This window comes from Triplophysa rosa, linkage group LG6, assembly GCF_024868665.1.
Source record: "Triplophysa rosa linkage group LG6, Trosa_1v2, whole genome shotgun sequence".
Taxonomy (NCBI): domain Eukaryota; kingdom Metazoa; phylum Chordata; class Actinopteri; order Cypriniformes; family Nemacheilidae; genus Triplophysa; species Triplophysa rosa.
Window position 1 is genome coordinate 762,710 of NC_079895.1, and position 26,976 is coordinate 789,685.

Consider the following 26,976-nt stretch of genomic DNA (forward strand, 5'->3'; position numbering starts at 1 on the left):
GAGATAAAGCTACCGTGTTGCGCTCTCGTGATTAAAAGCACATAAACGTGTTATGTGTGGAATGAAATCAGTGAAAAGCGTTGACGACATCACTTGTTTTGCGAAACGGCGATTGAACAGCAGAACTGTCTCTTTAAGAGACACCCGGCCGGAAGCTGCGAATGCGCGCGCACTTTGACGACGAGGAAGAAAACAGAGAACAGCGTGAAACATTACCTGAGGTAACGTTAAATTTTGAGCGAAATTGTTTTTGCTTTTTGTCGTCGTCAACAGACGTTATGAGATCATCATTGGACGTGTTGTTTTAAGTAACTGAATATTAAATGCAGAACTTTTCTGCGGTTTCAGTGATGTGATGTTTGTCACTTTAATGATGCAAATATGTGAAAATGCTGTGTAATTCATATACTTCATATAACGTTATACTTATCAACAGTGTTGGGTGTAATTAGTTACTGTAATTTAATTACTTTCCCCTTGATAAAGTAAAGTAAGGGATTACTCTTATTTTTCTGTAATTTAATTACAGTTAACTTCTGATGTAATTGAATCAAGTAGTGGCAATGACATCAAAGTTATACGTCTACCTTTAAAATGTATGCTTCTCACATTTATATACTTTGGTCAGTTAATAAGAATAATTGATGTAGTTTGTTTGAATGAATTAAAGAAGGCGTTTCACGTCTATCCTTGAATCGATTCTAATCAAGGTCGATGTAGGATATAGAAAGTAATAAGTAACGAAATACTTTTTGGAGAGAGTAATTTGTGCAGTATTCTAATGACACTATTGAATATGTCATTAGTAACTAGTAATGAATTACTTTTCAGAGGAATTTACCCAACACTGACTATCAAACACCTTTTAACTGTAATATCACAAAATGTATATCATCTTGAATAATGATAATAAGATCTGTATTTGAAAACCCTAACTTAACCTTTATTAGAAATCATGATAATAATAATGAATTTACAAGTATTATGGCTAATAGATTATGGCGGGATTATATTAGATATATCAAGGTACCACATGCATTTATGTGTATGTATCCTCTTTACAAAAGGTTCTCGACAGTAAATGAAGGTGTCATACAAACCATGTCACTTTAACGTGACTGTCTGTGGTGTTTTTCTACCATCCCTTCTGGTGTTTTCTGTCACTTTCATGTTCTCTTGTCTTCTCTCCAGACGTCACGGGCAGCATTCAGATGATGGCAGTTCAAATGCTGACGGTTGGAGGAGATGTGCTGGTGTTCCAGTGCAAGACCGTAAGCTCCAGAAGCCGAGATCAGCGTCGAGGCTCAGAGGTCACTTTCTACAGCTTGACCTTTAACCCTGACACTCGGAGCTTCTTCAGGAAAGATCACACCATGTACCCGCTGCACAGAGACGGCTCTGCTGAATCACACATCGTTCACTGTTCCTGCGCTCTGGATGTTGGACAGAGAAGAAAAGTGCCGTGCGTTCTGCTCAGACTGTGCCGGAAGAGATCGTCTGCTTTCAAATACACGCTGTACTCTGTAAACAGTCTCACAGATGCCAAGCTTCGTGTGGACTTTGTGTTGCCATATGAGATGAGAGAGAATATTTCGATAGTACAAGGCCCTACGCTGGTGTGGTGTCATGAAAACACAGTCTGCTACGTATGTTCACAGACTCCTGGAGTGAAGGAGCTTCCCGTACCCATGACTGTTAGGTTTATCGGGGGATTGCCTCTCCGTCTGAGGAAACTGGTGGTTCTGGGGAGCCCAGTTGTGTCTAAAGAAGGCCTGAATGAATCGCTCAGTGTCACGGGGTTGAAGAACACGCTGTACTTCATGGAAGATGAGAGAACTTTAACTGGAGACTGTCTGGTACCCGATGCCTACAGTTCTGTGATTCAGTGCATGGCCGTGTTGTCGGCTGATGAGATGGGCGGTTCTGTGCGATCTGCTGTGCTGGTGGCCACGAGCATGAAGCAGCTGGTGTATTTTGAGAACGCTGTTCCTCTGGATGTTTGTCTTCTGCCGTACGAGCATCCTCAGAGCATCCGGACGCTTCACACTGTCAGAAACGATCTCTTCATCATCACCTTCAGTCAGGGGAACGTCTGTGCCGTGTGGAAAGACTCGTTCCAGGTGAGGCGAGGGCTACTTTTCTGATCTATACATCTCCAAAAATCAGAGGCTTAAAGGCGCAGTTTGTCCCACATCATATACGGGTTTCTTTCTTCTTTAGAACACAAAAGAAGATATTTTGAGGAATGTTGATAATCAAACAACACTGAACCCCTTTGATGAACACAAAACCACTGTGACATTTCTCAAAATATCTTCTGTTGTGTTTCACTGAAGAAAGACTCACATACAGGTGTACAACCACATGAGGGGGAATAAATGATGATGGCTTTAGACCTCTTTTCAGATTCTTTAGCTTAATTGTAAAAATGGCATTCTCATTACTGTAATACAATTATTGTTTATATATATATATATTACACATATTATGCTATATAATAAGTGATTACTTGGCTCTCTGGAATACTTGATTCTGATTGGTCAGTCATAACATCCTGAGGTAACAACTTATAAAACTGATAACACACCTCTGGTCCAGGTACCGCAAATCATCTCGACTGATACGGTCAAGAAGTTGTTTAATGCATACAATTAAAATCATTATGCCTAAATAATAACATATAAGATCATATTTACAAATGAGTCAAACAAATCAGATGTTCATCGTTATTAAGACTGACATGTAAATGTGACACAAACATACTAAATTGTCTTGAAAAAAATCGTGTCACAATACATTTCCTTCATTCAGAACTGATATGATTATGAATATGATGGGACATAGCTTATGACAGGTTTCATGAGGTCTTACGCTGATATCATCTCAAGTGTTCACTTACTGGTCTAAAATAGTTTTGAATAATTCACATATTAAATGATTTCATTCTAGAAGAGCATCTGTGTTGATTAAAATGCAGTTGATGTCGAGTGCAGCTCCGGTCAGCTTTACTTGTGATGATTTGACAGGTTTAATAAGCAGTAAATCAACTGAACAGATTCCATCAGTCAACACAGACGATAAAAACAGCGTTCACTTGCATTTCAAGGTTATTCTTCACATCTGCACATTTAAAGAAGCATGTGTTCACTAACTGAACGCAAAGAACGATTTCCACAAATCATCATCATCATTCAACTTATATTTGTGACACTTGGAAGCACAGACACGTCACTTAACGTTGAGATTTGCTCTGGCAAAACATGCTCGAGTCATGACACCATCTTTATGGAAGCACATGAAAACATGACATGCACCACAGAACCATGATCAGCAGGAATGACATCTTTCTCCGTGTCAGGTGGGCTGCTGTTGGACTGATGTGCGTGTGCCGCTGGTGGATGATTTTCTGGGATGCGGGACGGATCAGATCCTCCTCGTGTTTGAAGAGCCGAGGTCTTCTGGAGAGTTGCTTAGCAACTTCCTCCTCACCGATCTGTGTGGCATCACATATTCGGTTCGTCAACATTGATTTCATCCTCACTTCAGACACTTCAAAAATGATTTTGCTTCAGGACCCAGATTTCATATGAGATACTGAGCGTCGACCCATCACACCCTATTAATCTATCAAAACGATCTTCATTAATATTAGAGCAGATGTGTGGTGTAATGAAATCTGTTCTGAGATGTATGAACAGCAATATCCAAATCATGTGACATAGACTAAATAGAAAAAGATTCCAATAGAAATGTTGTCTAACAAAAGATGCAGGAAGTGTTTTTTCGATATCGCTGCTATAATGCAGTTAGTTGTGTTTTGAATCATGTCTCTGTGTGTCAGACTTGTGAGAGATTTGGAGTTGTCAGATGAGAATCATTGTGTTGGATTTGTTTGTGGTAACACTTTTGTAGTGTGGACGAGCAGACAGCGATGTCTCGAGTGCGTCAGACACAGCGCAGGAACACCACCTGCTCACCGTCAGAGCTTTAGAGTCCAGACTACAGGTATCACAGCTCAACAGCACACGATACATAAAGGAATATACTGCTTTCATTTGCTTCAAAATTGTGTATTGAAGGAGTGCTTCACCCACACATGAAATGTTTTCGATTTTTCCAATATAAGCTATATTTTTCCGTGATGTGCCACACGTTTTTAAAGAATAAACAAATGACCTTTTGGTCTCAATCAAATAAATCCTGATGCCACACATAATGTCAACAAATGTTTAGGTGAATTAGTCCTTTAAAAAAACAACTTTATAGATCTGTGGCTTGTGTACAAAGAGCAATTCATAATGCACTCACAAAACAATGCCTCCATTCTAAGTGTGTATGTGTACATCATCAGTGTAGGTAGTGTGTGTGATAATGGATGAACTAAAAGATGTTTCCTGTGAAAACATGTAAAGGGTCGTGTGTTTGTTCACTGCTGATGGTTGGTCTCTTGTTTGTGTTTTTAGAGCGGTCTGAACTTTCTTGAGGATCTTCAGAGGGATGTAGATGTTAAAGACAGACTCTTACATCATGTGTTAGTGGCTTTGACTGATCTGACATCAGGCAGAAAACATGCGATCTCCTCTCCAGCACAGGTCCACACACGCCATCTGTCTGAGCTTAGTCAATTCATTCAGAAATCCTCAATCCAAATCAAAAGTGTGCCAGTCTGCCATAAGTGCAGTGAATATTATGATCTGCACTTATTATAGCCGGCCCTCCCTCTAAGCGAAATGAGCGGCTGCCTAGGGCCTCGCCGCCCCCGGGGGCCCCCATGAGCACATCAAATTACAGCTTTTTTTCTGATATATTCACAACACACATCCATTTTCTTACGCAGGGCCCTACCCACTATTTGTTTCTGTGGTGTGCGTTAAAATTTGTGAAGTTACTGACTAAACGCAACATTGAAATATCAAAATAAGTGAGGTGGCCAATCAAATGAAGGAGGCGGGAGTTACTGGTTACAGAGCCGAGCGCTGACCCTTCAGCTGTAGCTCAGCAAGAGGCTTCGGTTTTAAAGTTGAAAGAGTGCTGTGCAACAGACGACACACTGTAAGTGACTAAACATTCAATATTTGACAACTGTTTAGTGTTTAACGATAGAAATGTTGAACAACCGACAGTATTCACTGATGTAAACGACAAAATGCGGATTTAGATGAAAAATATGCCATTTATAATTATCTGTCAATTCAGCGTTTTATTTGGGATAAGGTTAAGAATAATTGTGTGTATATTGTAAATTAATTGTAAATTATGTAAATACACACACACACAAAAAAGATTCAGTCATCCTCAAGGGCTGTGTGGCTTTAAAAGGGTGTTTATAGGTTGTGGTTAAAGTAAAATTAATAGTATTTAACACTAAATTCTACATCATTTGTATGATTCGACCTGTATGGTCTGTGCTCAAAATTTAAAGGGGCAGTTCACCTAAAATTCGAAGTGATGAAATTATCAAGTGTTGACAACCACAATGCACTTGTAATGCAAGGTTGATGTGTTTTTGTTTTTATGACATTCCTGCATCCCAAACACAGCTACAACTAATAGAAATGTTAGATTTAAAGTGTGCGTGCCAATAATCAAACATTGACCATTGAATTGGGGGCACCCCCAAATAAAATTCCTCTTAGGGCCCGTAAAGGCTTGGGCCGGTCCTGGTATAATACAGTGTATAAGGCTCGTGTAAAGATGAGAGCTCATTTATGTGTGCGAGTTTGAATGAGCCGGCGTTTGTGTTTTTAAACAGGAGGGTCTTGTGTCTCTGTGGGATGAAGATGAGGATGATGAGGTGCACGTCTCTGATGAACAGATGCCGACTGAACGTGACGAAGCTCCAGTGAAGGTGCTCAGAGTTTGGCAGAGAGTCATCGGGGAGAGTTTGGTCTGTGGCATCGTCATGGCAACCACAAATGACACGTATGTTACACGTGTAACTCTACTGATGTAAACTTACAAAACTCATGAGTCTTCAAGATTCAAAATGGTGAAAGCAAGAAGAAAAACCACACAGTTGAGACGAGAGAACTAAACCAGAGTGAATGTGACAATATTACAAGAGTAACGGGTTTATCTGCAGGTCATGTGACATCTTCTCTCATCTCATCTGCTGTGGGATTATTGTCTGGTTTCTATAGTTACAGTCTCTCAGATGGTCCTCCGTTGGTCTCATAAACTCAGATTTATTAATAAAACATTCTATTTACAGCCCGTGCTGTTTTGTGTTTCATGCTGAACTGTGACTATCATAAAGATGTAATGTTCTTGTTATTTGCCTTGGTTCAGCAGTTACACAACATCCTCATCCATGACTTGATTCATTCCACTTGTATAATACATTTCGATTTTTTGTCTGTTGTTTGAAATAATGTTTATTTCTCCTATTTAAGCTTCTTGAGAGCAAAATCCTCAATCAGGACATGTTGAATATCACCAAACCCTTCAGAAATATTGATAACACTTTCAAGAAAGGTTTTATTTCTCAACACTAGTAAATGCATTAGCTGACATGAACTAACAATGAACAACGTTTTCATTTAGATTGTGTCATCTTTTATTCATGTTAGTTAATGTCTATACGGTTGCTTATGTTTGTTCACTGCTAACACGATGCTATAAACAGACTACACTTAAATTCGCTCGATATCACCGTCAACACCACCAACTCTTTTAAACTTGATTAAAAATGTGTTCCCTGATGAGTAATTACTCTGTGAATGAATCCGCATCTACGTTTGAAGAGATCTGTGCCCACGTTGCATTATTTGTGAGCTTTATGTGTGCGATGACGTCTAACGTCCCCGCCAAAGGAAGCAGTCGCTTTTAGCAACCGCCGTTTTAAAGACACAATATAAGGCTTTAAAAGATCACAAGCGGGTTATAATTGGTGTGTTTTATGTCATAGAATAAAACGTGAAAATATTTACAGGATTTGTTTCGCACAGACCCTATTTCAGGTGATTACCAAAAAGCCACTCAAAAAACCCACAGACTTTGGAGCGATGGAACCTGATGTCCTAAAATGCTAAATCGCTTCCCGCGTTTGCATACAAAAATACGTCATCTCTGCGGCTCCCTATCACAGGAAGGAAGTGCATTTTCAGATTTCAACTGAAGATTATGAGGGCACACGATAAAAAAAAAACGCTGCAATATATATTTCATGGAAAAATAGGAATTGTCATTTTTTATTTCACTGGGACTTGTTGTGGTCCTCCTGATGAAACGTGTGTTTGTGTTTGTAGGTGTGTAAGGAACATGAGCGCTTCAGTGTTAGCAGAATGTCCTGTAGCCGTGAAGAGCAGGAGTTTCATGCAGCGCAGCTCCACATCAGACGCGAGCGAGCGCTGTCATCCACCGCCTGAGAAGAACATCAGACATTCTGCGGACATCATCATCACATCAACATTCACTCTACTGACAGTCACTGATCTCAATCCATTATTCACCTCCAGCAGTGGCACATATCCCATCATACTCCATTACTGCACACTGACCTCAGCTCGAGTCTCTCATCACTGCGGACAGATCTCAGTGGACATCAAAGATCTTCACACGGGGAAGATGAAGCCACGGCTTCCACAGGACACTAAGCTCAATACAGGTACACGGTTACACAGTTGCAGAAGGACGTTTGTAACGGTCGATCAGGACAATGTGTGTTGGTTTAAACTGGTTTGATATGGAGTGCTTGTTTTGTGTTCGGAAGAATCCAGAGATGATCATCTCAGTCTGATGGCCATGATGGACTCGTGGTGTTTTCTCATCGATGGCTGTGATCACACGCTGGCTGATGTTCAGGGTTGGTTGCGGGATGAGCTGCACGCTGAGCGACTGGAGGCGGAGCCAAACTACGCCGCACCCCCTTCTGCTCTACTGCTCTTTCATTGGGTGCGGAAAACACCTTTCCAGGGGCTCTTAACAGTACACTACAGGTGAAACCCTCACCTTAAATCTGTCTGTCATGTCCGTTTGCGTGTGACAGGAAGCAGATATTTCGGATGTTTTTATTGCTCGCTACATTATGATCCCTGAAGTGTCGACAATAAATCATATTAAACATCAAGCATCACAAATGACTAGAAAAATCATGTATGAGAAGTGTGAGTTTACCCTGGTAGTCTCACATTGACTTAAATCATGTGCGGTTGTGTCTGATCCCGATCATGAGGGACTTTAATATGACGTGTCACATGTCATTCTGTGTAATATGTTGTTACATGTTTGATTTCATCTCCGCAGAGACGAGCTGGATTTGCTGAGGTTTCTGAACTCACTGTGTGATTTTCTGCCTGCATCGCATCACGTGAAGCTGGTCGGGACCCCGAGGTCTCACGGACGTTGTGGAGGTCTGTCACAGACTTTAGAGGCGGAGCTACAGAGCATCACACAGGCCGTGTCTTCTGTTCTTCAGTGTGAGGAGAGAGGAGTAAAGAGGTGCTCCTCAGACACCTCCTCTGAGACCCTGCAGAGATTAAGAGAGGAGCGGCAGACAGAGATGGAGAGGTACAATAGAAGACTGCGACCCCTGGTGGACGCCGCGCGCTACTGCAGACTCATGGAGAGCTTGATTCGCACGCAGATGAACGGTGATGTAGTCGCTCTGAGAGAAGCACAGACAGATTTCCCCCGTCTGTAGATTGAGGGTGAGACGATCCGTCCTGGAGTAGCGATATGAAGTTTATGTCTGATAATCTTCATCTGCGTTGCAACTTTTAAATCTCATGTCAGAGTCACAAACTAACTAAGATGCAAGAGACCAGTTTCATTCTGTCATCATTTATTCTCTCTCGTGTGTTTGTACATCTGTATGCGAGTCTTTCTGCAGTGAAACACAAAAGAAGATATTTTGAGAAATGCCTCAGTGGTTTTGTGTTCATCAGTGGGGTTCAGTGTTGTTTGATGGTCAACATTCTTCAAAATATCTTCTTTTGTGTTCTAAAGAAGAAAGACTCAAACAGGTTTGACGTCAGGACAAGGGAGAGTAAACGATGACAGAATTCTCATTTTTTGCTGAACTGTGCCTTTACAAAGACTTCGATCTCATGAAATGTGTTAAACTTCTCTCTTCGTGTTCCTCAGAGAAGATGTTTGAAGGTTTTTATTTTCACAGGGGAAAACGACGCGTGAAAAGTTTGTCCTCACTGGCGTCTTTCAGTTTTCATGGGTTTTCATGAGCTTCAGCGGACTCCTCCCGAGACTCTTTTAATGTTTCTGTGACATTTCTACATGAAACACTTAAGCTTCTCTCATTCTCAGAGGTCTCCCTGTGCGTCGTCGTCTTCAGAGAAACACGTGTTTTCTGTTCAGCCCTGCAGAGAAACCAGCTTTACCTTCCTTCAGTTTAACAAACTCCACCGCCAGCATTAACATCAACGTTTGTGGAAAACCTTTTTCATTTCCGCTCTGCTGCTCTTGGTCAGAGAAATGAGATTCAATTAAATCTGAAGGTTTTCCTTACGAAAACATGTCTGTTTTTTAGTCTTTTTTATTACAAGTATGCCGTTATATTTTGCAAACAGAACATGAAAACTTTATTTGTTCTAGTAATATTTAAGATCGTTTTTTTCATGACAGTTTAATTACTCACCCCGTGTGAAGCTTTCCCATGGATTTATTCCAGAAACACGTTTTTTGGGTGTATTGATCACAGTTTGTATAACCACAGTTTTGCAAATACCATGGTACAGCTAGGGTTACTATGGTAAAACCATGGTTAATGTGTGGTTACCATGATACTGTCAAGAAAAATGTTGGGTCAACTTAAAGTGACAGTTCACCTAGAAATTATAATTCTGTCACCATTTAGTTGTTCTAAACCTGTATAAATGTCTTGTGTTCTGCTAAAGGCAAAGGAAGATATTTTGAAGAATGTCAGTAACCAAACAGATCTCATCCCCCATTTACTGCCATGGTATTTATTTTCCCTACTATGGGAGTCAATGGAGGGTGAGATCGGTTTGCTTACTGACATTCTTCCAAATATCTTCCTTTGTGTTTAGCAGAACAAAGACATTTACACAGGTCTGGTACAATCTGAGGGTGAGTAAATGATCACAGGATTTTCATTTTGGGGTGAACTGTCCCTTTAAAACCTAGTTGCCTTAAAATTTTGAGTTAATTCAACAACAAAAAATGAGTTAACATGTGTTTGCAGCACATTTATTGAGTTAACTAATATGTCAAGTTGAATTCACTCCAAAGTCCCTTTTCTTGTTGAACTAACAAATCATTTTGTTTTGATTTATTTAAGCAGTAATAAAAGTGCAGAAGTGTTCTGAAGTTAATAGACTTCTGGATGTTTTTCCTGACATTACCTGAGGCAGTGTGCTGTGGGTTTACCACGGTTAAAACCAACAAATTCATAATGACGAATAAACTCTCCAGACTGACTGCAGGTATATTTGGTTTCCATGGTAACAGCGGCTGCAGCATGTGCATTTAAAGAGGACGAGTGAAAATGTTTCATTTATTTTGCATCAAATGCTGTTTTGTGTTGAACGGTCGGATCTGTGAGATGCTGATACAGATGAAGTGTGGGTCAGTTCTGAAGTTTCTTGCTTTTATTATAGCGCAGTGAAGCTTGATGTCCAGATACTGTACTGAGAGAGTCTGTAGAATGTTTGTTCTTCAACATTTAACAGCATTCAAGACAACAGCCGAGAAAATAATCAGACAGATGGAGTCATGAATGAGATCTGGAAGAGTCCGTATGACTGACATTTATACATGGATCTCAGATTGTGTTCGTGTGCTTCTGTACTCGACTTACTACACAATTCATTATCAAAAGACAATCATACAAAACATTGATCGTGTGTATAAAAACACTGACAACTCCATATGAAGAGTTTCTTTCCAAAATGAGATCACTCCGTTTTTAACTTTAAAAAAGTCCTGTTTTTTATTATATCATCATGTGTTTTATTGTGTTAGTGTTATTTTTTGAGTTATTGTGACTTAAATCAAAACAAACCAACCGCAGTTTGACTGATATTAATTGGAATGCACAATAAAAAAACATGATTTTTTTATCTCATTTAGGAAATAAACTCCTCGTATATTCACAGACTTGAAATCTAGCCATCAATCTACTTTAATTCCTTTCGTATTTTGCTCTACTCGTCGCACGAGACGTGTGTTTGTCTCCACAGAAACAGAGAAAGAAAGAGCACGTCTAGACTTTCCTGGCGCTGTCGTGTCTGATGATCTTGTATGTGATCCAGTAGAAGATGTTGAAGATGAGGAAAGCCAGCGGGAACGCCGCTCTGGATATGGTGTCAATCCTCTTTGCTCTGTCCACAAACTTGCGTCTGTTTGGCTCTGCGTCCGGCGGCTGGACGCTGTTTGTCGAGGGACTTTTCACCGCGTTTCCGTCTTTAACACATGATGTCATGTTGTAGGCCGTGAAGTGCAGACGTCCGTCTTGTAGCTCGTCCTCCTGCGTGAAGAATAAACATGATTCAGATGTCAAGCAGCTTCATAAATCTGAGCGTGAAAACAACTGGAGGGTCCAACATTAGAGGCGTTGAGTGACTCCGTGAATCCGGCTTTACATCTCGGAGACTGCGAACATGTGCATCTGTATGATGGGAATCCTCCTCTTGTGAATAAAGGAGAGTAAAGAGATGACGTTTAGACTTACATGTTTCCTTTTGTTCAGTAAATGCTGTTTTTGTCCTATTGGTGATTTCACTTTTCTTTAAAGTCACAGGCTTGCATTTCTCATGCGCTGTCTTTATTGGGAAGTTTATTTGTTTCATCTCGTGTGGGTTGATCTCTCTCACTGTTCTGTGTATCGTGTCTTCAGGTGACAAAGATGGTCGAACCTCAAATCGCCCGTGACACTTTTGTCAGAATAATGCAGTTTTGTACCTTCAGGTTTCGTCTCTGTCTTCGTTTCAAGCGAAGAAGTTCCTTCTGTTGTCTGGAGACGAAATTGACGCCGGCGTATTCCAGTAAAGCAGCGAAGACGAACAGCAGACACACGGCCATCCAGACGTCTATAGCCTTCACATAAGAAACCTGTCGGAAGACAAGAGACGTCAACTGAGTGAGACAGAAAATCATCAAATCAGTTTACTGTTTATATATTATAATATTTGTTTTTGCACTTTTCACTAACCATTGTTGAACCATGGTACTTGTAGTAAAAGTGTAGTTCTACAAATGTTAAAAAACATGATCACTACAATAATACCACCACGGTGAATGTTTGTCAGTGATAGAAAGCAACACCTCTTCATCTGATAATAGATGTTCTTTCAATCTCCTGTAATGAACCCTGTGCTATGGGATTATCCGATTATTGTCTGTCTGATAATGAATGCTTTCATTCCCCCCCAGAAAAAGATCTAAGTATCAAAGTGAGGTTAAACTAATCTGGCATTCAGACGGGTTTATGACAGTGAGAAGGTTTAGCAGCGCTCACGACAGAAGATCGTTTGCATTATGGGTTACAGACTAATCGCCCTCTTAATTGTTTGCATCTTTTATTGCTTTGAATCCAGACTGAAATGCTTTCTATGAAATATTGATATTCTCTTTCATGCGAGACTGACGTCTGAGTCTGAACACAGTGACCATGAGACGCTTTGATGATGTGATGTACATCAATGAAACTCATGATGGTCCGAGGTGAGACATTTACAGTACAGACTGCATCACCATTCACTTATTGCTAATAACTAGAAGCAGATTTAGAAGAAAACCTGTTTAAATGACGTTTTGTGTTTCATTCATGTTTTATTCATTCTGCACAAAGCTCAAAAACAGCCGTGCATGTTCTGCCTAATCTCTTGTTATTGTGGGGTTTTTCACAGAAGGAAAAAGTTCAGGATAAGGCGTTAAGAGTGAATGTTGAACTTTTCGTTTTAAATTCATACATACAGAGATGTATTTATTCTGTAATTGATGAAATGCCATAAAATTGTTGCCACTCTGCAGCCGCAGTCCCCAGTTTGAGAACCAGCGACTTAAACATCACTGGATTTTGAGATGGATTTGTGTAGTTTTATCTGTGATGGTTTCAGTCTTAAGACTTTTCCGAAAAGCATGTTCACATTTTGCACTGCAAAAAAAAACACATTTCTTACTTAGCTTTTGTCTTGATTTCCAGTAAAAATATCTAAATATTTTTAAATCTAGACACATTCACTTGAGAAGAAAAGTTACTTTAGATATTAAAAATAAAAACATTATCAAAATTAAGTGAGTTTTTGCTCACAACTAGAAAAGAAATCTGCCAGGGGCGTAAGATTCAAGATGGAGTAGAATTCAGAGGGGAAACAAAATGTTTTCTCACACCCCATGTGCTGATGATGATTTCTTGTTTTAAGCAAATCTCAGTTCATTCTGACAGGACGTCGTGTAAGGACTAACGTACAGGCAGCCGGTTGTTATGGCAGGACACACTGAAGCGGCTGCTTGGACATTATCCCGCTTATTACACGGCTACTTTCCACATGAGTAAAAAACTGGACATGAAATGTGAATCTGAAATATTTGATCAGCTCATTTTTACCGAACGCAGACCTTCCGTGAGGAAAAGCCCTTTACTTTTATGTAAATATAATGTCATATATGTTATCAAAAGACATATTTATATTTCATTTGTCAATTTTTTTGCTGCATCCGGGTTACCGTGTGTTATTAGCTTTGAGCGGTTGTTATCTGGGAATAAGGAACCTGCAAATGTCGCGACTGGCCAATCAGAATCAAGCTTTCCAACCAGCCGTGTGATAAACGGACTAAATATCTCAGGTAATTTTTCTTCTGGAGTAAATATATCTCGCGTTAAGAATATTCAGATATTAGTGCTGGAAATCAGGACAAAAGCAGTAAACGAGAAACAGATTTTCTGCAGTGTGTTTTAAGATCAATCCCGTCTTTATTTTCTGACTCTCTTGTGTCTGAGTCTCACACTTGTTTTATCTTGCTTTCTGTGTGTTCAACTGATGATGTTTTTCTTGGTTTTGCCTTTCTTGTACAGCGCTCTAAAAATCAAATTGACTAGAATCAAGTCTTTCTACATTTTATGCATCCCATAATGTCCCGACTCTTTACAGGTGAAGCAGAAAGACATGGAGACCTTTGGCAGCGAAGCTCTGGAGCCTGAACTCTGTGTTGTCATGGTGAGGACGGTGGTGATGCCGAGCGCGACTCGAGCCGGAGCGGCGTCCATGTTAATCCAGAACGACACCCAGGAGAGAATGACGATGAGCAGACTGGGAATGTACATCTGGATCAGATAATATCCCATCTGTCTCTCTAGATGGAACTTCACCTCGATGCAGGTAAACTTACCTGAGGACAAACACATGTCTGCTTCAGGTCATGGTTCCACACCGGATGGGTGGGTTTGGGAATTGCGGCGTTCTGACCTGTATTGTAGTGTTTGGTGCAGTAACCCAGCTCGTTCTCCTCTCTCATAATGAACTGCGGTAGAGTCAGACCATCAGCCACCTGCACGGGTCCTTCATCAAGCCACTCAAAAATCAGATCATTCATGGTGTAGCCGACTGAACAACACAACACAACACACAGCATTACTCACACCTGAACTCTGTTAGAATCATCCCGAGGAATACTCACAGCTCTCCAGCTGCATACTGCACGTCTGCACATCCATCGGAAAGTTCTTTAGATCCATCGGACACGACAGTATTAATGTCAACCTGTGAACAATAAAACCAACGATAGGAATCTTATAAGTGCGTGACCGCTGTTCAGCAGAAGTAAAGTGATGGAGAACACGCGTGTACACGTGAGAAGCTGATGTCTTGTGTTGGTCTACAAATAGAAAAGTGTTTGTGGAAGTGGGTCACGTCAGCTGAAAATAGAGCATCACAGCTATTCTTTCTGTCTTAGCATAAATGCCTCAGGGCTCATGATGGGATCAGCAGGTGTCTGCATTTCAAAATCTCTCCTATTCTGTGTTTTCGTTTTGTTTTCCAACACAATTATCTAAACCTCTCTACACTGTAAAAAGTACACCTTCAAATTGTCTCCCAACAAAGGTGTAATAAAGTAACTTGAACCGAGTTTTTTTAGTATTATTTCGAGTATGCTGAACAGAACTTGTCTACCAACAAAGATTCTTCTGTTGACTGTGCTTGGACATCTAAGTGATCGTCCAAAGCGCGTCAAGACGTTTCACCAACTTGCCAAACTGTAAGCTTAAAAAACAATTCTAGTGTTTGACAGTTCCCAGCATGCATTGCAGAATTATCAATTCGCCGGTTGAAATGATTAAAATGATTGCCATTTTAGTGTTTGCTGGCTTTTGTTTTTGTTGTCATTGTAAGTTACCTTTAGTATTTAGAGTTCCTTTTTTAACTATATGATGTTTAATGGTGTTTGATGATTGAGGCTCATGTGCTCAGTGTTGAAGCAAATGAGGCAGTGAGGCCACTACTAAAATGTTTAAAACTCAAACATCTTAAGCAGTTACTTTACTAGAGTGTGTATATAATAATAGAACAATTATATATTAACGTTATATAAAACATCTTTTCAGTTGGGTCAACTAAGTCCATAGTTGAGTGAACTCCGAAATGTGATTGTTGCATATTTCTTTGAACTGTTTTTTTCAATTGACAGTCATGTGACATTACTCAGTTCATTGAGTTAGGTGAAATACTTGGCCAAAAGTTGAGTAAACTCAAAAAGCTGTGCAGCGAGTTGCCTTGAAATTTTAAGTTAAGTCAACTTTTCATTTTTTACAGCGTAAACAACATCGATTCGCTTGTGAAGCACAGTGGCCCAAGTGTTTACTTTCAGAAAAATCCTACAAACAAAAAGAAAACTTCTTGTCAATGTGGTAAGAAAATAATCTCAAAAGGAAAAACAAGCTTATTATTTTTGCGATTAGCAATTCCTTTCTTGCATAAACTTCTGAAACGAACTTTGACAAAAAGGTTCTTCACAGCGATGCCAAAGAAGCAGCATCTGGCTTCTCAAAGAACATTTCAATCAAAGATTCCTAAAAGAATCGTTTCTGTCCGGTGTAAAGTCTGTTGACGTTTTTCCCACACAGAGAACCTTTAGTGTACTTGTGTGGATGTTCCCGTGAATTTTTCCACTTTTTAAGAATGTAAATGTGACAGAATTCTGTTATTTTATTTCTCAAGTGAACAGATGTTGTTTTAAGGATGTTTAGAGAATTGTTTTGAAAAACAAGACAAAAGATCAGAGTTAGAAACTGAATGTCGTGAAGATTTTCTTGATGAACTACTAAATCAAAGTCATATCTGGTGTGACATCATTTGTCATTGGCCTTGGTTCACATGCGCACTGTTTTAAGGTGGATCTGCAGGTCAGGCGTTTCAGATATCTCAGTTCTGATGGATTCAGACTCTTTGATGTGTTCAGATCATGAATATTCATTTGATCTGCACAGAAGAAAAGCCGATGCAGGTTATTGAATGAGAACGATGAGATCAGGTCAGATGAACTTTGTGTGCTCGGAGGCTCTTCATCTCATCATCATCATCATCATCTTACATCATCTTGTGCTTCAGGTTTAAGAGCTAATCACTTCTTTCAGTTTCATGAAAACGTTTGCTCTTGGCGTAAGAGAGGAAACGCTAAACTTTGTTGAACATTTTAGACGTCTTAGAGTAACAGAAAGATTCTACAAGAGAAAAAAAACCTTTCATGTATGAATAGCAATATTTCTCTAAACCCGATCAAAGACTTATTGAATAGAATATGAGATGGAAATCAATCCACTGATCTGTAACTTCATACCTGATGCTGTAGAGCAGCGTTCCATCCTTAAAGATTCTTAAGAGTTTGTTATCTGTGGTGACATCATGGAAGTTTGCTCCTTTCTCATTGGCGAAGAACAGGTCCGGTTTCCAGATGGAGTCCAGCATAGACGGATCCAGATCCAGAGATGAGTCGGGATATTCACTGTACGCCAGCCGCGGGTCATTCCATTTCTGCCTCAAGAAGATATTGACTCTGTAATCCTGTCACATTCACACAACACGCAAACAAGTGAGTTTCTATTCAAAAACACATCTCTCATTGGTCATTTACTGCTTTTTCTTGACTTAAGCTGAAGAGACATGCTCATGATCATATTTTTTCATATTTATAACGGAAGTCCATGGGGTTCAGTGTTGTTTGGTTATCGACATTTTTTAAAATACCTTCTTTTGTGCTCTGAAGAAGATAGAAAGATCTTTGTTCTTGTTTACTCAGCCATCAGTATTAGTACAGGTGCATGTCTGTTCACGTCATGATTAATTCTACAGAAAGATTGACCTTGTTTAACACGGTGGTTCTCAATCTGGGGGGGGGGCGAGATGGATCCGGGGACCACAGGTTTTGTGGCATTTTATGAAATATAGAAATGTATCCTAGATTATCCTACATTTTATGACCACCAACCAAAAGAATCGATGTTCCAGCATTGTATTACTGAATATGGTTTTGGATTCATTAAAATTCTAAGTTTAAGATTTTATTTGGGGGGCCCGCAAAGCGATGTACTCTACACAAAGGGGGTCTTACGATGAAAAAGTTTGAGAACCACTGGTCTAACATCATAAATGACTTAAAGAGTTCATTCAGTAACTAGCTTTGTTCGAAGTTTGTCTCATCTATAACAATAGAAAGTGCTTGTCATTCAAAAATGTTTTTGTTGTCGTTTTGTAAGAAGAAATGGTATTTGAGTATAAAGTTTGAATTTGTTCTTTTTTTACATTGTGAGACACTAAAATATACCTTATTAATGATCATCTTAAACTTTTTTACGTCTTTCTAAAACACTTTTGCATGTGAACAGTACACGTTTAAAGATTATGTTCATATTAATGGTTTCATACATTTATTGTATTTATAGGAAATGAGATTCATTTCATCAAATCATATTTGACACGTCACACATTGACTTCAAAATCATTGTGTTTTGTCTTTATTTCAACATGTCATCGAAGCATCTTCTGGTTTCTTTGTGTTGATTATGATGTCGAGGTGAACTTCGCGCTGTTGTGAGATGTTCCTGGTAAAGATAAATGTAAGATGACTAGATTTGTAATTGTGTGAGTGTCTCTCAAGATCACAGCATTAATCTGAAGCGCAGCGCTGCTAACACATCATGAGAATCATTTCCTGACGCTCATCATCCGAATCATTACACAAAACTAATGATCACATTCAGAGGAAGAATGTTTGCTGACGGGGGAAAACTTACCATAGTGGTCTCTGTCACCGAGCCAAAACTGTTGATGAAAATATTACATGTCACGTTGACTGGAGGACCTGAAGTACAAAGACAAACGAGACGGACACATTTCTCATCAGAGACAGTGGTGTACATTTATAAGGTTTCATTTTCTATATTAAATTGACCATCATCATAATATTTTTAGGAATGTTTTTGTTCACCTGCACTCTTAAAACTAAAAGTGCTTCACGATGCCTTAGAAGAATGATTTTGGGCTGAACGCGTTCACAAAAAAAACTTTAACGTTTACATTTATTCATTTGGCAGACGTGTTTATCCAGAGCGACTTGCACTGCATTATCCTATACATTTGTTTCTAAGAATGTGCCATGCCTGGGATCAACCCACGACCTTGGCGTGACATCTGAAGAAGGTTCTTTCCAGTGGAATAATGTTCTTTCATTTATAAAAAGGAAGAAAGAGATGATTCTTAGGTGAGCCTTTGAGGAAAATGCTTCTTTGGGGAACTGAAAATGACATCAGTATATCAGTATATTTAAAAAAAGGCTGGTTATTTATTCGGATCCGTTTTTTTTGCAATCCAACACATTTTACAGTCTGTCATGCTGTTGAAATTTATGAATAGAATTTGATGCCGGTACTCGAGGTGCAAATGTGTAAAAATAACTCATCTACTGAGCATGCGAAACGTCTCTGAGGCTTTCTGACGCTCGTGAATGTTTCACAACAAAAGTTTGAATCACTCCTGGACACAAACGCTCGGTCAAGCCAAATAAAAGAAGAAGAGATGAACCCACAGAATCCTGGCACTCGTTCACTTCAAGAGACGCAGGAGGAGACGACACATGCATGCGCTAGATAATGCTGAAGAATCACGTCATGTCAAACAAATCACAGCTCACAACCATTCCGGTCAAGGACATAAAGATTACTGCGCGTTGATACTGAAGGTGTAGCATTTCTAAGCCCTTCTTTGGTCTCGTGGGGAACTCTGTCTCTCTGTCTGTCTGATGAATTCACAATAGTTCACAGTCACCGCAGATATCGGACACGCGTGCAAAACTCAAGACTTTAAAACATCAAGCAGATTTAGGTGTTCAGCAATCCTTGTTTTTCTATTGAATCTGAAAGGATATCATAAAGCATCTTTAAAAATGATATGATGTTTGAGAAATGAGAAGAGTTGCTGTATGTCATGTCGCAGCGAGTGCGTCTTACCTTTGAAGTTGGGTCTAATGCGTGCGTCATAACCTGACGTCTTTCCCATGAGTTTATCCAGAAAATCTGAGGGTGACATTGCAGACGAAGATGTCCTTTCATACTCTTTTCCTTCTGTGACACTGAAACGCACAACACAACGCCAATTCATGACCTTCAAACATGACTTACGTTCCTCTGCAGGTAATCCAGCAAACACAAAACACTCAACACACTGTGGTTATGGTTCTAGTGGGAGGTGTTTCTAAGATTATAACTCAAAACTTTCTCAATGTTCCAGAAAACAACATTTGTCAGCTGGACACACTGCAGCTACGAGAAAAGAGATCCGCATGACCAGAGCATCACTGCATGATGGGTAAGTGCTGGACATCAGCAAACACATGAACAAAGAAACAGAAAAACTCTATTAAACCTGCCAATTGAACTGCACATCATTGTTTTTTTTAATTAAAATAAGAATACACATAAAACACAAAGCAATGAGGGATTTATTAGAGGTAAATAGTAATGGTAAACATAAGAATTGTTTTGTCTCACGCTTATATGTGACAACATGCCCCAGTGACATTTACGACGAGTAAAATATAAGCCTTCATTTTAAGATTTAACCCAACACACTCAAAACCATCCCATAATGTTAGTTTATTTCTGACGTTTGGTTACGTTATCGTCGACCAAAATTAACGTTCAGAACAGAATAGAATATTTTAGGTGAGATTACATCTGCACGTTTCTCTGTAGACCTTTTCTCATATATAACCATAGCAACGCGCACGATGCTCTTTTTAGATGTCTACGGCGCTATAGATGTCATCGAGTGCGCACCTGTTAAATTGTGGCTGTAATAACTGAAGTACATACCTGAAGAAGTTGTGTATTTCTATAAAACACGCGAGGAAAGTTGTTAGGAGTTTAGCAGAAGCGCGAGTCATTCCTCCGGCTTTGCGCGTTCTCCCACATGGACGCGCGCGGGCTCAGAAACGCGCTCCAAACAGCGACTTTTCTTTCATCCGAACTAACGCAAAGCTGGAGATTTTCTCGGGTAAAGGCGAACACGGAAGAAACGCTCGAGTCCAGATGCTCATGTTTCAGATGTGTCAAATGAACGACATCGGGACGCGGCGCGTGCGGACAAACGCACCCAGCGCGCGCTTCTCATTCAGATGAACTGAACAGTGCGCGATGAGAGATGACGCGTGAAATTGTCATGCAACGAAGATTTTATTTCCAGAGCTTCGTGTGTGATGTGTTTGTCTGTGTTTGAAATGTCTTTTCATGTGACACACCGGGTTCAGCACTTGGGCAGCTCCGCGCTTCTCTGCGCGCATGCGCAACGGTTTCTGAGCGCTGGGTCGTGAGCGGATGCTTATCTGAGGTGTTGATTGAAACAAGGATCTGAATTAAGAGGTGAAGCAAAAGCTCCTAAGGGAAATGCTCAGATGTTCCTCTTTCATAGCGCGGGACAACCGATGGAGTTCTCATTTAAGCATCACCTTTAGTCTTAAATGTTCCTTCAAAAATGGGTTAGGAGAAATAAAAACGGAAACTAACTAGACTAATTGTTGAAACGCATGAAGAGCCTTGAGGTATAAAATGAATGTAGATTGTAAATGTAAAATAATCTGGATTTGGGTCAATTTGATGAGACGTGTTTGAGTTTATATTTGAGATCTTCGGACTTTAGATTGCAACCACAAACGTTTGAATAGAAATTACTCAGCACGTGCTGAAATTGACGCTGTAACAGAATGGTGTTCACCTGATGCGGTAACCATAGCAACAGCAGGATGCTCCAGCACTTCGTGTTAGGAAATTGGACTGTCCATGACAATCCATGAGGGGGTTGTTGAGATGAAATACTTCTGAAAAGTCGTCATGTCCGTCGGGGTGAGGATGTGATACATTTTGCCTGAATTGTGACGTCGTCTTCATATTTAAATGCACTCCTCTGTCGATAAAAAATCTGCAAACAGGCAACATGTGAATATGTTTGTTTGTTTGAATCGTCCCAGTTCAATGATTGTTTTTAGTATCGCCATACACACTTTAGAAACACTTGTAACGCTGCTTCGGTTCTCCCAAAAGGTTCTCATTCACAGAGCACTTATCAATTTATTTAATGACAGTATTGTAGAGCACTGCCTAATCTCAGAAACTCTGGATTGAAAGAATTGTTTCATTGGTCATTTCTCTCAATTCAACACGGAAACAGAGACAATAGGCTCAGTAGCATCAACCTCGAGGGGATGCATCTGGAGCTCAGGTTGCCTTGGAAACAGACTCACTTAGCACATGATGGCAGATGCCGGAGGGTTTGAGTCTACAGTGACAGACAGGGTCACGCGTGGCTGACAGCTTCATTCACTTTATCTACAGACACAAACAGCTCAGCCACGTGTCTTTTGTTTTGTTCCAGTTATTTTAGTTTTCGTTGCAAAATAAAGAGCTTAGGTAAATGCTTCGCCGTCTATTAACCATGTGCAAAATGCTGATAAACGCACCACACGTTCAATATTCATGAAGAGACGGTCTTTCTACACCACACAAAACAATTATAGCACTTGCTGTAGAAGAATTGCTTCTTCAGGCTATTATTATTAATGTGTACCAGCAGAAGAAAAGGATGATTCTGGGCTATTGTTGTCCTTAATGTGAACCCATCCTAAAAAAGCGTTGTGTCTGAAGATTCGTCATGATGGAAAGCACTGAAAGTCCCGATTGTAAACTGGTCCGGCTGCAGGTGGGCAGCCTTTGACTGGTCATTAAACTCTCTGAGCGATGACCTTTGCTCTGATGGGACGGGCATTTCCATAAGAGACATCTGATACTCTCCAACTGAAGTCAGAGCAGTGAAATGTTCTTTTCATATGATCGTTCTGTCTAAAGCGGGTGCTGTCAGTCACAACATCCGACTTAAAGCAGTAATGAGTCAAACAGTCTCTGTATGTGTCAGATTGATGCTTCTGAAACGACACATGATTCTTCAGCCGGTATGTAACAGAATGAAAAGAGAAAGCTATAGAAGAGATCCGTCCATTACTTCTCCTAAAGTTATTTCTCCCAGACATCGCTGAGGTTAAGTGGAGAGCAAATGGAAACTTTTGCTAAAGTCTCAAATATTTCTCTTGAGAAAAAAAAGAGTCTCACAAATGTCTCAGAAGAAGATTCGTTTACTGCCAAAGTCTGTTTGTAAACAGATTGAAAACAAGGTTATTTTAGTTTACTATAATAAAACGTTGAAAACATTTCGGTTCATTGAAATCAAATCAAATATTGGCCTAAAACTTCAACTAAACGAAAAATTGAAATGTGGCCTCAGAAATCAACTGAAATAGGTTTAAAGCACTAAAATTATAATAATAAACCAAAGCTAAAATAAAACTAAAGTCAAATTAATTCATCTTATATAGCAACATTAAAAATAAACTGCAAAATTGCTCAAATTTGAACAAAAAATAACATAAAAAACGAAACATCTAAAGATAAAAGCTCATTTAAAATACGAATAAAACCGAAAACAGCATCTGTTAGTGGGTGTGAAGTGTGTCACTGACGCTTTGTGACGATACACAAATGAAACAATCAAAGAAATGAAATATAAGAGTTTGGTTTAATAATGCAACACCATCCCTGTCTCAATAAACTCTCATGCAGTCAAATTAAATGATCTTCTTTTATTTTCATTTGAGTTTTAAATGTCTATTTTTAAAAAGGTGCTTTTGCACAGTCTATGGAGTTTATTAGAATAACTTGAATCTTATATTGAAGTTCTGGTCGAGTTCTGTGAATTCTGACCGAGCTCCTGCGTCTGACATGATTGTTGAATTAAATGAAGTATAATGAATCGCATAGAAAACTGTGAAACCAATGTGCAGAAATGTATAATAAGAGCACAGATGGCAAGCAGATAGCTGTTGTCTTGTGTTGGATGCATTTACTTCACGTATGTATTTTATGTCGTGTTTAAAGTAAATGGATTCTGAAGGAGTTTTTGTCTGAAAGCTGCTGTGTTTCGTGGTTTCCGTCAGCAGAGCAAAGAGTTTCTCATTTCACAGCTGTGATCTCCTCGAGATAAAGATCCGTCACATCAATAACACATTATTTAACGTTCATCAGCACATCCGTCTCATCCGTCACATCACGGTGGGTTCAGAAACTTCTCATCGAGGAACTGAACGTCAGGACACAGAACAACGTGGTGTCAGCCGATCTATTGTGTGATACATCTCATATGATCTAGACGCTGGATAAATGTGTCGGACAAATCATGTAAAAATGAATAAGTTGCCATGTTTTAGTTTATAAAAGCATGCTTCTTTTGTAAGAGATCTGGACTGCTTTCAGATTTACTGTCACTGTGTAACACAGTTCCTGGTCTTATTCGTCCTGATAAAAAAAAGGGTTTTATTGCAACTATGTTCAAACTTGCATTTACATCGAGTCATTTAGCAGACGCTTTGATCCAAAGCCACTTACAGATGAGGGAAACAATGGAAGCAGTTGGAACAACATGAGGACAACAACAAGCAGAAGTCAGTAAAACTGCTCTCATAATAACGGGTAAGATAATGGGGTTTTTTGTAGTAAAACTTGGCTAACATCACCAAGCCCTCCAATCATATTGAGATCAATTCTCATGTTTATTTCAGTTCTTTATAGTTTTGTATTGACTCTTGTGTTCTTGTCACTCTTGCAGGAGTATTGACGTGTGAGTTTACTTCTGTCCGATCTCATCAGCAGTGTTGAGAGGTGAAATACCGCCGCGGTACTGTAGAGTATAGAGCTTTCATGTCATTGAGTGAAGTTTTAGGTCTATAAATAAACAATGCGCCTTCACTTATAGCCACTGAAATACAGGATAAACAACATTTATTTTTGAAGATAAAGCGTTTAGACTGAATCTGTGTTGAATTATTGAGTGAAGCGCATCACTGCATTACTACACTGAGGTAAATCACGGTAAAACCTCACAACCTCTGCATGCTTGATGTAGCTTTTATGTTTTTATTACACTTAGTTTTGAAGCTAAATAAAAATATAAAATATATACATATTTTAGAAAATAAGTACAAATGATATTTATTAAGAATTGACAATAAACTCAATTGGCTGTGATTGTGCCGGTAAAAGCTGCAAAGATTTATAGGAGAGTGAGTGAATAATGACACACTTCATTTGTTTCTTTAAGAGCCTTTGATAATGAGCCAATTAATACAATTAAAAATCCATAAAAGTGCTCTGTCAAAAATCAAATGAATATTATTAAGTACAGTTAATGACTTGCTATCGGAAATCTGTCGCCATGAATACTTGATCTGACTAAAACTAATTTCACCTTTTGTTCATTTTCTTCTTATAAATCAGTGACGAGGTATACTATAACAGAACAACTTTAATATCTCAATGAAACAGTTCAGTCCTGTTATTATGATGAAAGATCTCTCAGCAGTATTGTTGGTTATAGATGAATAGTTTATATAATTGTATATCATCATAAACGTAAGCGTGAGGGTTTTCCTGACACTATAAACCGAAATAAAACCGAATTCATCTTTCTAATACAGTAACAGAGTAACCGTAGTGATGTAAAATATGAGTTATAATCATACAGCAACAATGTATAATGTAGTTCATTGTTGCTAGAAATTCACCAGAGCTGGTTTATATTTGAATAATCATGTGCTAATGACTGTTTCTGTATAATCCCGGATGAAAGTGACTTTGCTCTTTTTAATTGGAACTTAATGAGAATGGGGGTGCGGGTTTAATTGTGATGAAACTAATGTCATTATACAAAAGACCGTCATCACAGTGTTGAAAACATGTCTGATTTCATGAACGAAGTAAGAAGTCTTACACAATATCACAATATATAAACTTCATAATGATGTAATGAAGGGATTTTGGCTGGAATAAACTGGCTGTGTTGAATGATAGGCTAATATGTTTCAAAGTAAGTGTGTTTCTGCACATTAAATATCATTTGTTTTTCTTGTTTGATTTTCTTTCTCATTGGGCGCTGGTGCTCTGAATACAGATCAGATAGAAAAGTAATTCAAATGGAAGTAGAAAGTGAAGTTGATGTGTGGCTTTATCCGATTTCCTTTTGAACTTTTATTTGCAGTATCCGTGGAGACAATCGTGTAAAATATCTGTTTCCCACCTGTTTCTGAAGTGTTTTATTTATTCTTCATTATTCTCCATCATTCACAGGTTTGCCTGCGCCAGCATCACTGGGCCATTTTTAGAACAGCGGTAATGTGTAAACAGTGTTACCATGGCAACGTCACAGAAACACGCTGATAAGTGAACTGGCGTGTTGTATGACCCTCTTCTGATGACAAATAGATCCACAAAGCTGCTCGTGTCTTCAACAGAGAATGTGAAGCGCACAGGTGTCAAAAGAAAGGTCACAGATGCAGACGCGATCGATCTGTAGTTACATGAATGAAGAAACACACGAAGGAACATTTGATCAGTCTTCACTTTTAACGTGTAAACAAGATTGAACCCAGAAGGTAAATTCGGCTGTTATTTTATTAACCCTCATGTTCTCTCTCTGTGACTTTCGTTCAGGAGACATGAAATCACATGTTGAGTATAAGGATGTAAATCTTCGCTTAGACTAATTCTTATATTTTTGGTATTCACTGATCATTTTCCTCTCCATTTCAATCTTACATTTCAGGTTTAAATCTGTATGTCATGTCAAACCTGTAGGAGTTTCTTTCTTCTTCAGAACACAACAGAAGATATTTGGAAGAATGTTCAAACAACACCGAACTCCATTGACTTCCATTGTATGAACACAAAACCACTGAGACATTTCTCAAAATATCTTCCTTTGTGTTCCACTGAAGAGAAAGAGTCGCATACAGATTTACAAAAACATGAGAGAGAATAAATGATGATGGATTTTTGGTTAAAGGATCTCTTTATAACCTATGTGGATGTAAGTCATGATATCTTGAGTTTGACTTGAAATCTCCATTGTGATGATCTCATTTCATTAAGTGCAGATCACAGACAAAAAACTGCTGATGAGCCTCTCACTTTTTTGTAAATGTTCTAAATGAACCAAACTACATAAGAACACTAAGTGTAGTGAATACTGTATGTGGGACAGCGTGTACAGTTTCTTGACATGTAACATGTAACGTTCTCTGCATTCAGAAGAACCTCTGTGATCGCATGTGGAGCTCTACATGTAACTGACTGAACCTCAGAGACGCTCGGTCGGCCCACGAGACCCAAATACATCTGAAACCCATTTACTTTATTTCTGTATCTGAGAACACATGAACACAAAATTTCATTTGAGTTCAAAAACACAAGAGAGCCTCAAACGTCAGCCTTTATTCTTCACCAGACACAGAGATGTGTCTGGTGCAAACTGTGCTTTCAGCATTTGTGTGGATGAAGCCTTTTTTTGGGAAATATAATGACACTCTGACACCTGCCAATAAACATGTAAACATGTACAACACCGTTCACTGAGCTTCTTTCAGATCCGTTTATAGCTTGAAAGAAATGTATGATGTCTATGTCAGGCTGTT

The 26,976-nt window shown here is 39.2% G+C and overlaps 2 protein-coding genes across 4 annotated transcripts; one reads left to right on the forward strand and one right to left on the reverse strand.

Moving 5' to 3' along the window:
* Window positions 1-106: 106 nt before the first annotated feature.
* On the forward strand, window positions 107-9,838 carry fancb (FA complementation group B). 3 transcript variants are annotated; one of them, XM_057336865.1, is made up of 10 exons: window positions 107-221; window positions 1,192-2,120; window positions 3,359-3,514; window positions 3,913-4,005; window positions 4,464-4,592; window positions 5,753-5,922; window positions 7,248-7,606; window positions 7,712-7,937; window positions 8,245-8,648; window positions 9,116-9,837. In XM_057336865.1, the coding sequence occupies exons 2-9, from the start codon at window positions 1,212-1,214 to the stop codon at window positions 8,639-8,641; spliced, it is 2,439 nt and encodes an 812-aa protein (XP_057192848.1). In that variant the 5' UTR covers window positions 107-221; window positions 1,192-1,211; the 3' UTR covers window positions 8,642-8,648; window positions 9,116-9,837. The 3 variants fall into 3 exon arrangements, with proteins under 3 accessions (XP_057192848.1, XP_057192844.1, XP_057192845.1); XM_057336861.1 differs by having other exon boundaries at window positions 8,245-9,837; XM_057336862.1 differs by lacking the exon at window positions 107-221 and adding an exon at window positions 246-308 and having other exon boundaries at window positions 8,245-9,838.
* Window positions 9,839-10,414: 576 nt separating this feature from the next.
* On the reverse strand, window positions 10,415-21,182 carry glra2 (glycine receptor, alpha 2). The gene is made up of 9 exons (XM_057336878.1): window positions 20,282-21,182; window positions 19,418-19,539; window positions 18,206-18,273; window positions 16,753-16,976; window positions 14,596-14,678; window positions 14,385-14,522; window positions 14,093-14,307; window positions 11,878-12,027; window positions 10,415-11,443 (listed from the first exon to the last, which is right to left on the reverse strand). The coding sequence occupies exons 1-9, from the start codon at window positions 20,350-20,352 to the stop codon at window positions 11,180-11,182; spliced, it is 1,335 nt and encodes a 444-aa protein (XP_057192861.1). The 5' UTR covers window positions 20,353-21,182; the 3' UTR covers window positions 10,415-11,179.
* Between the last annotated feature and the right edge of the window lie 5,794 nt (window positions 21,183-26,976).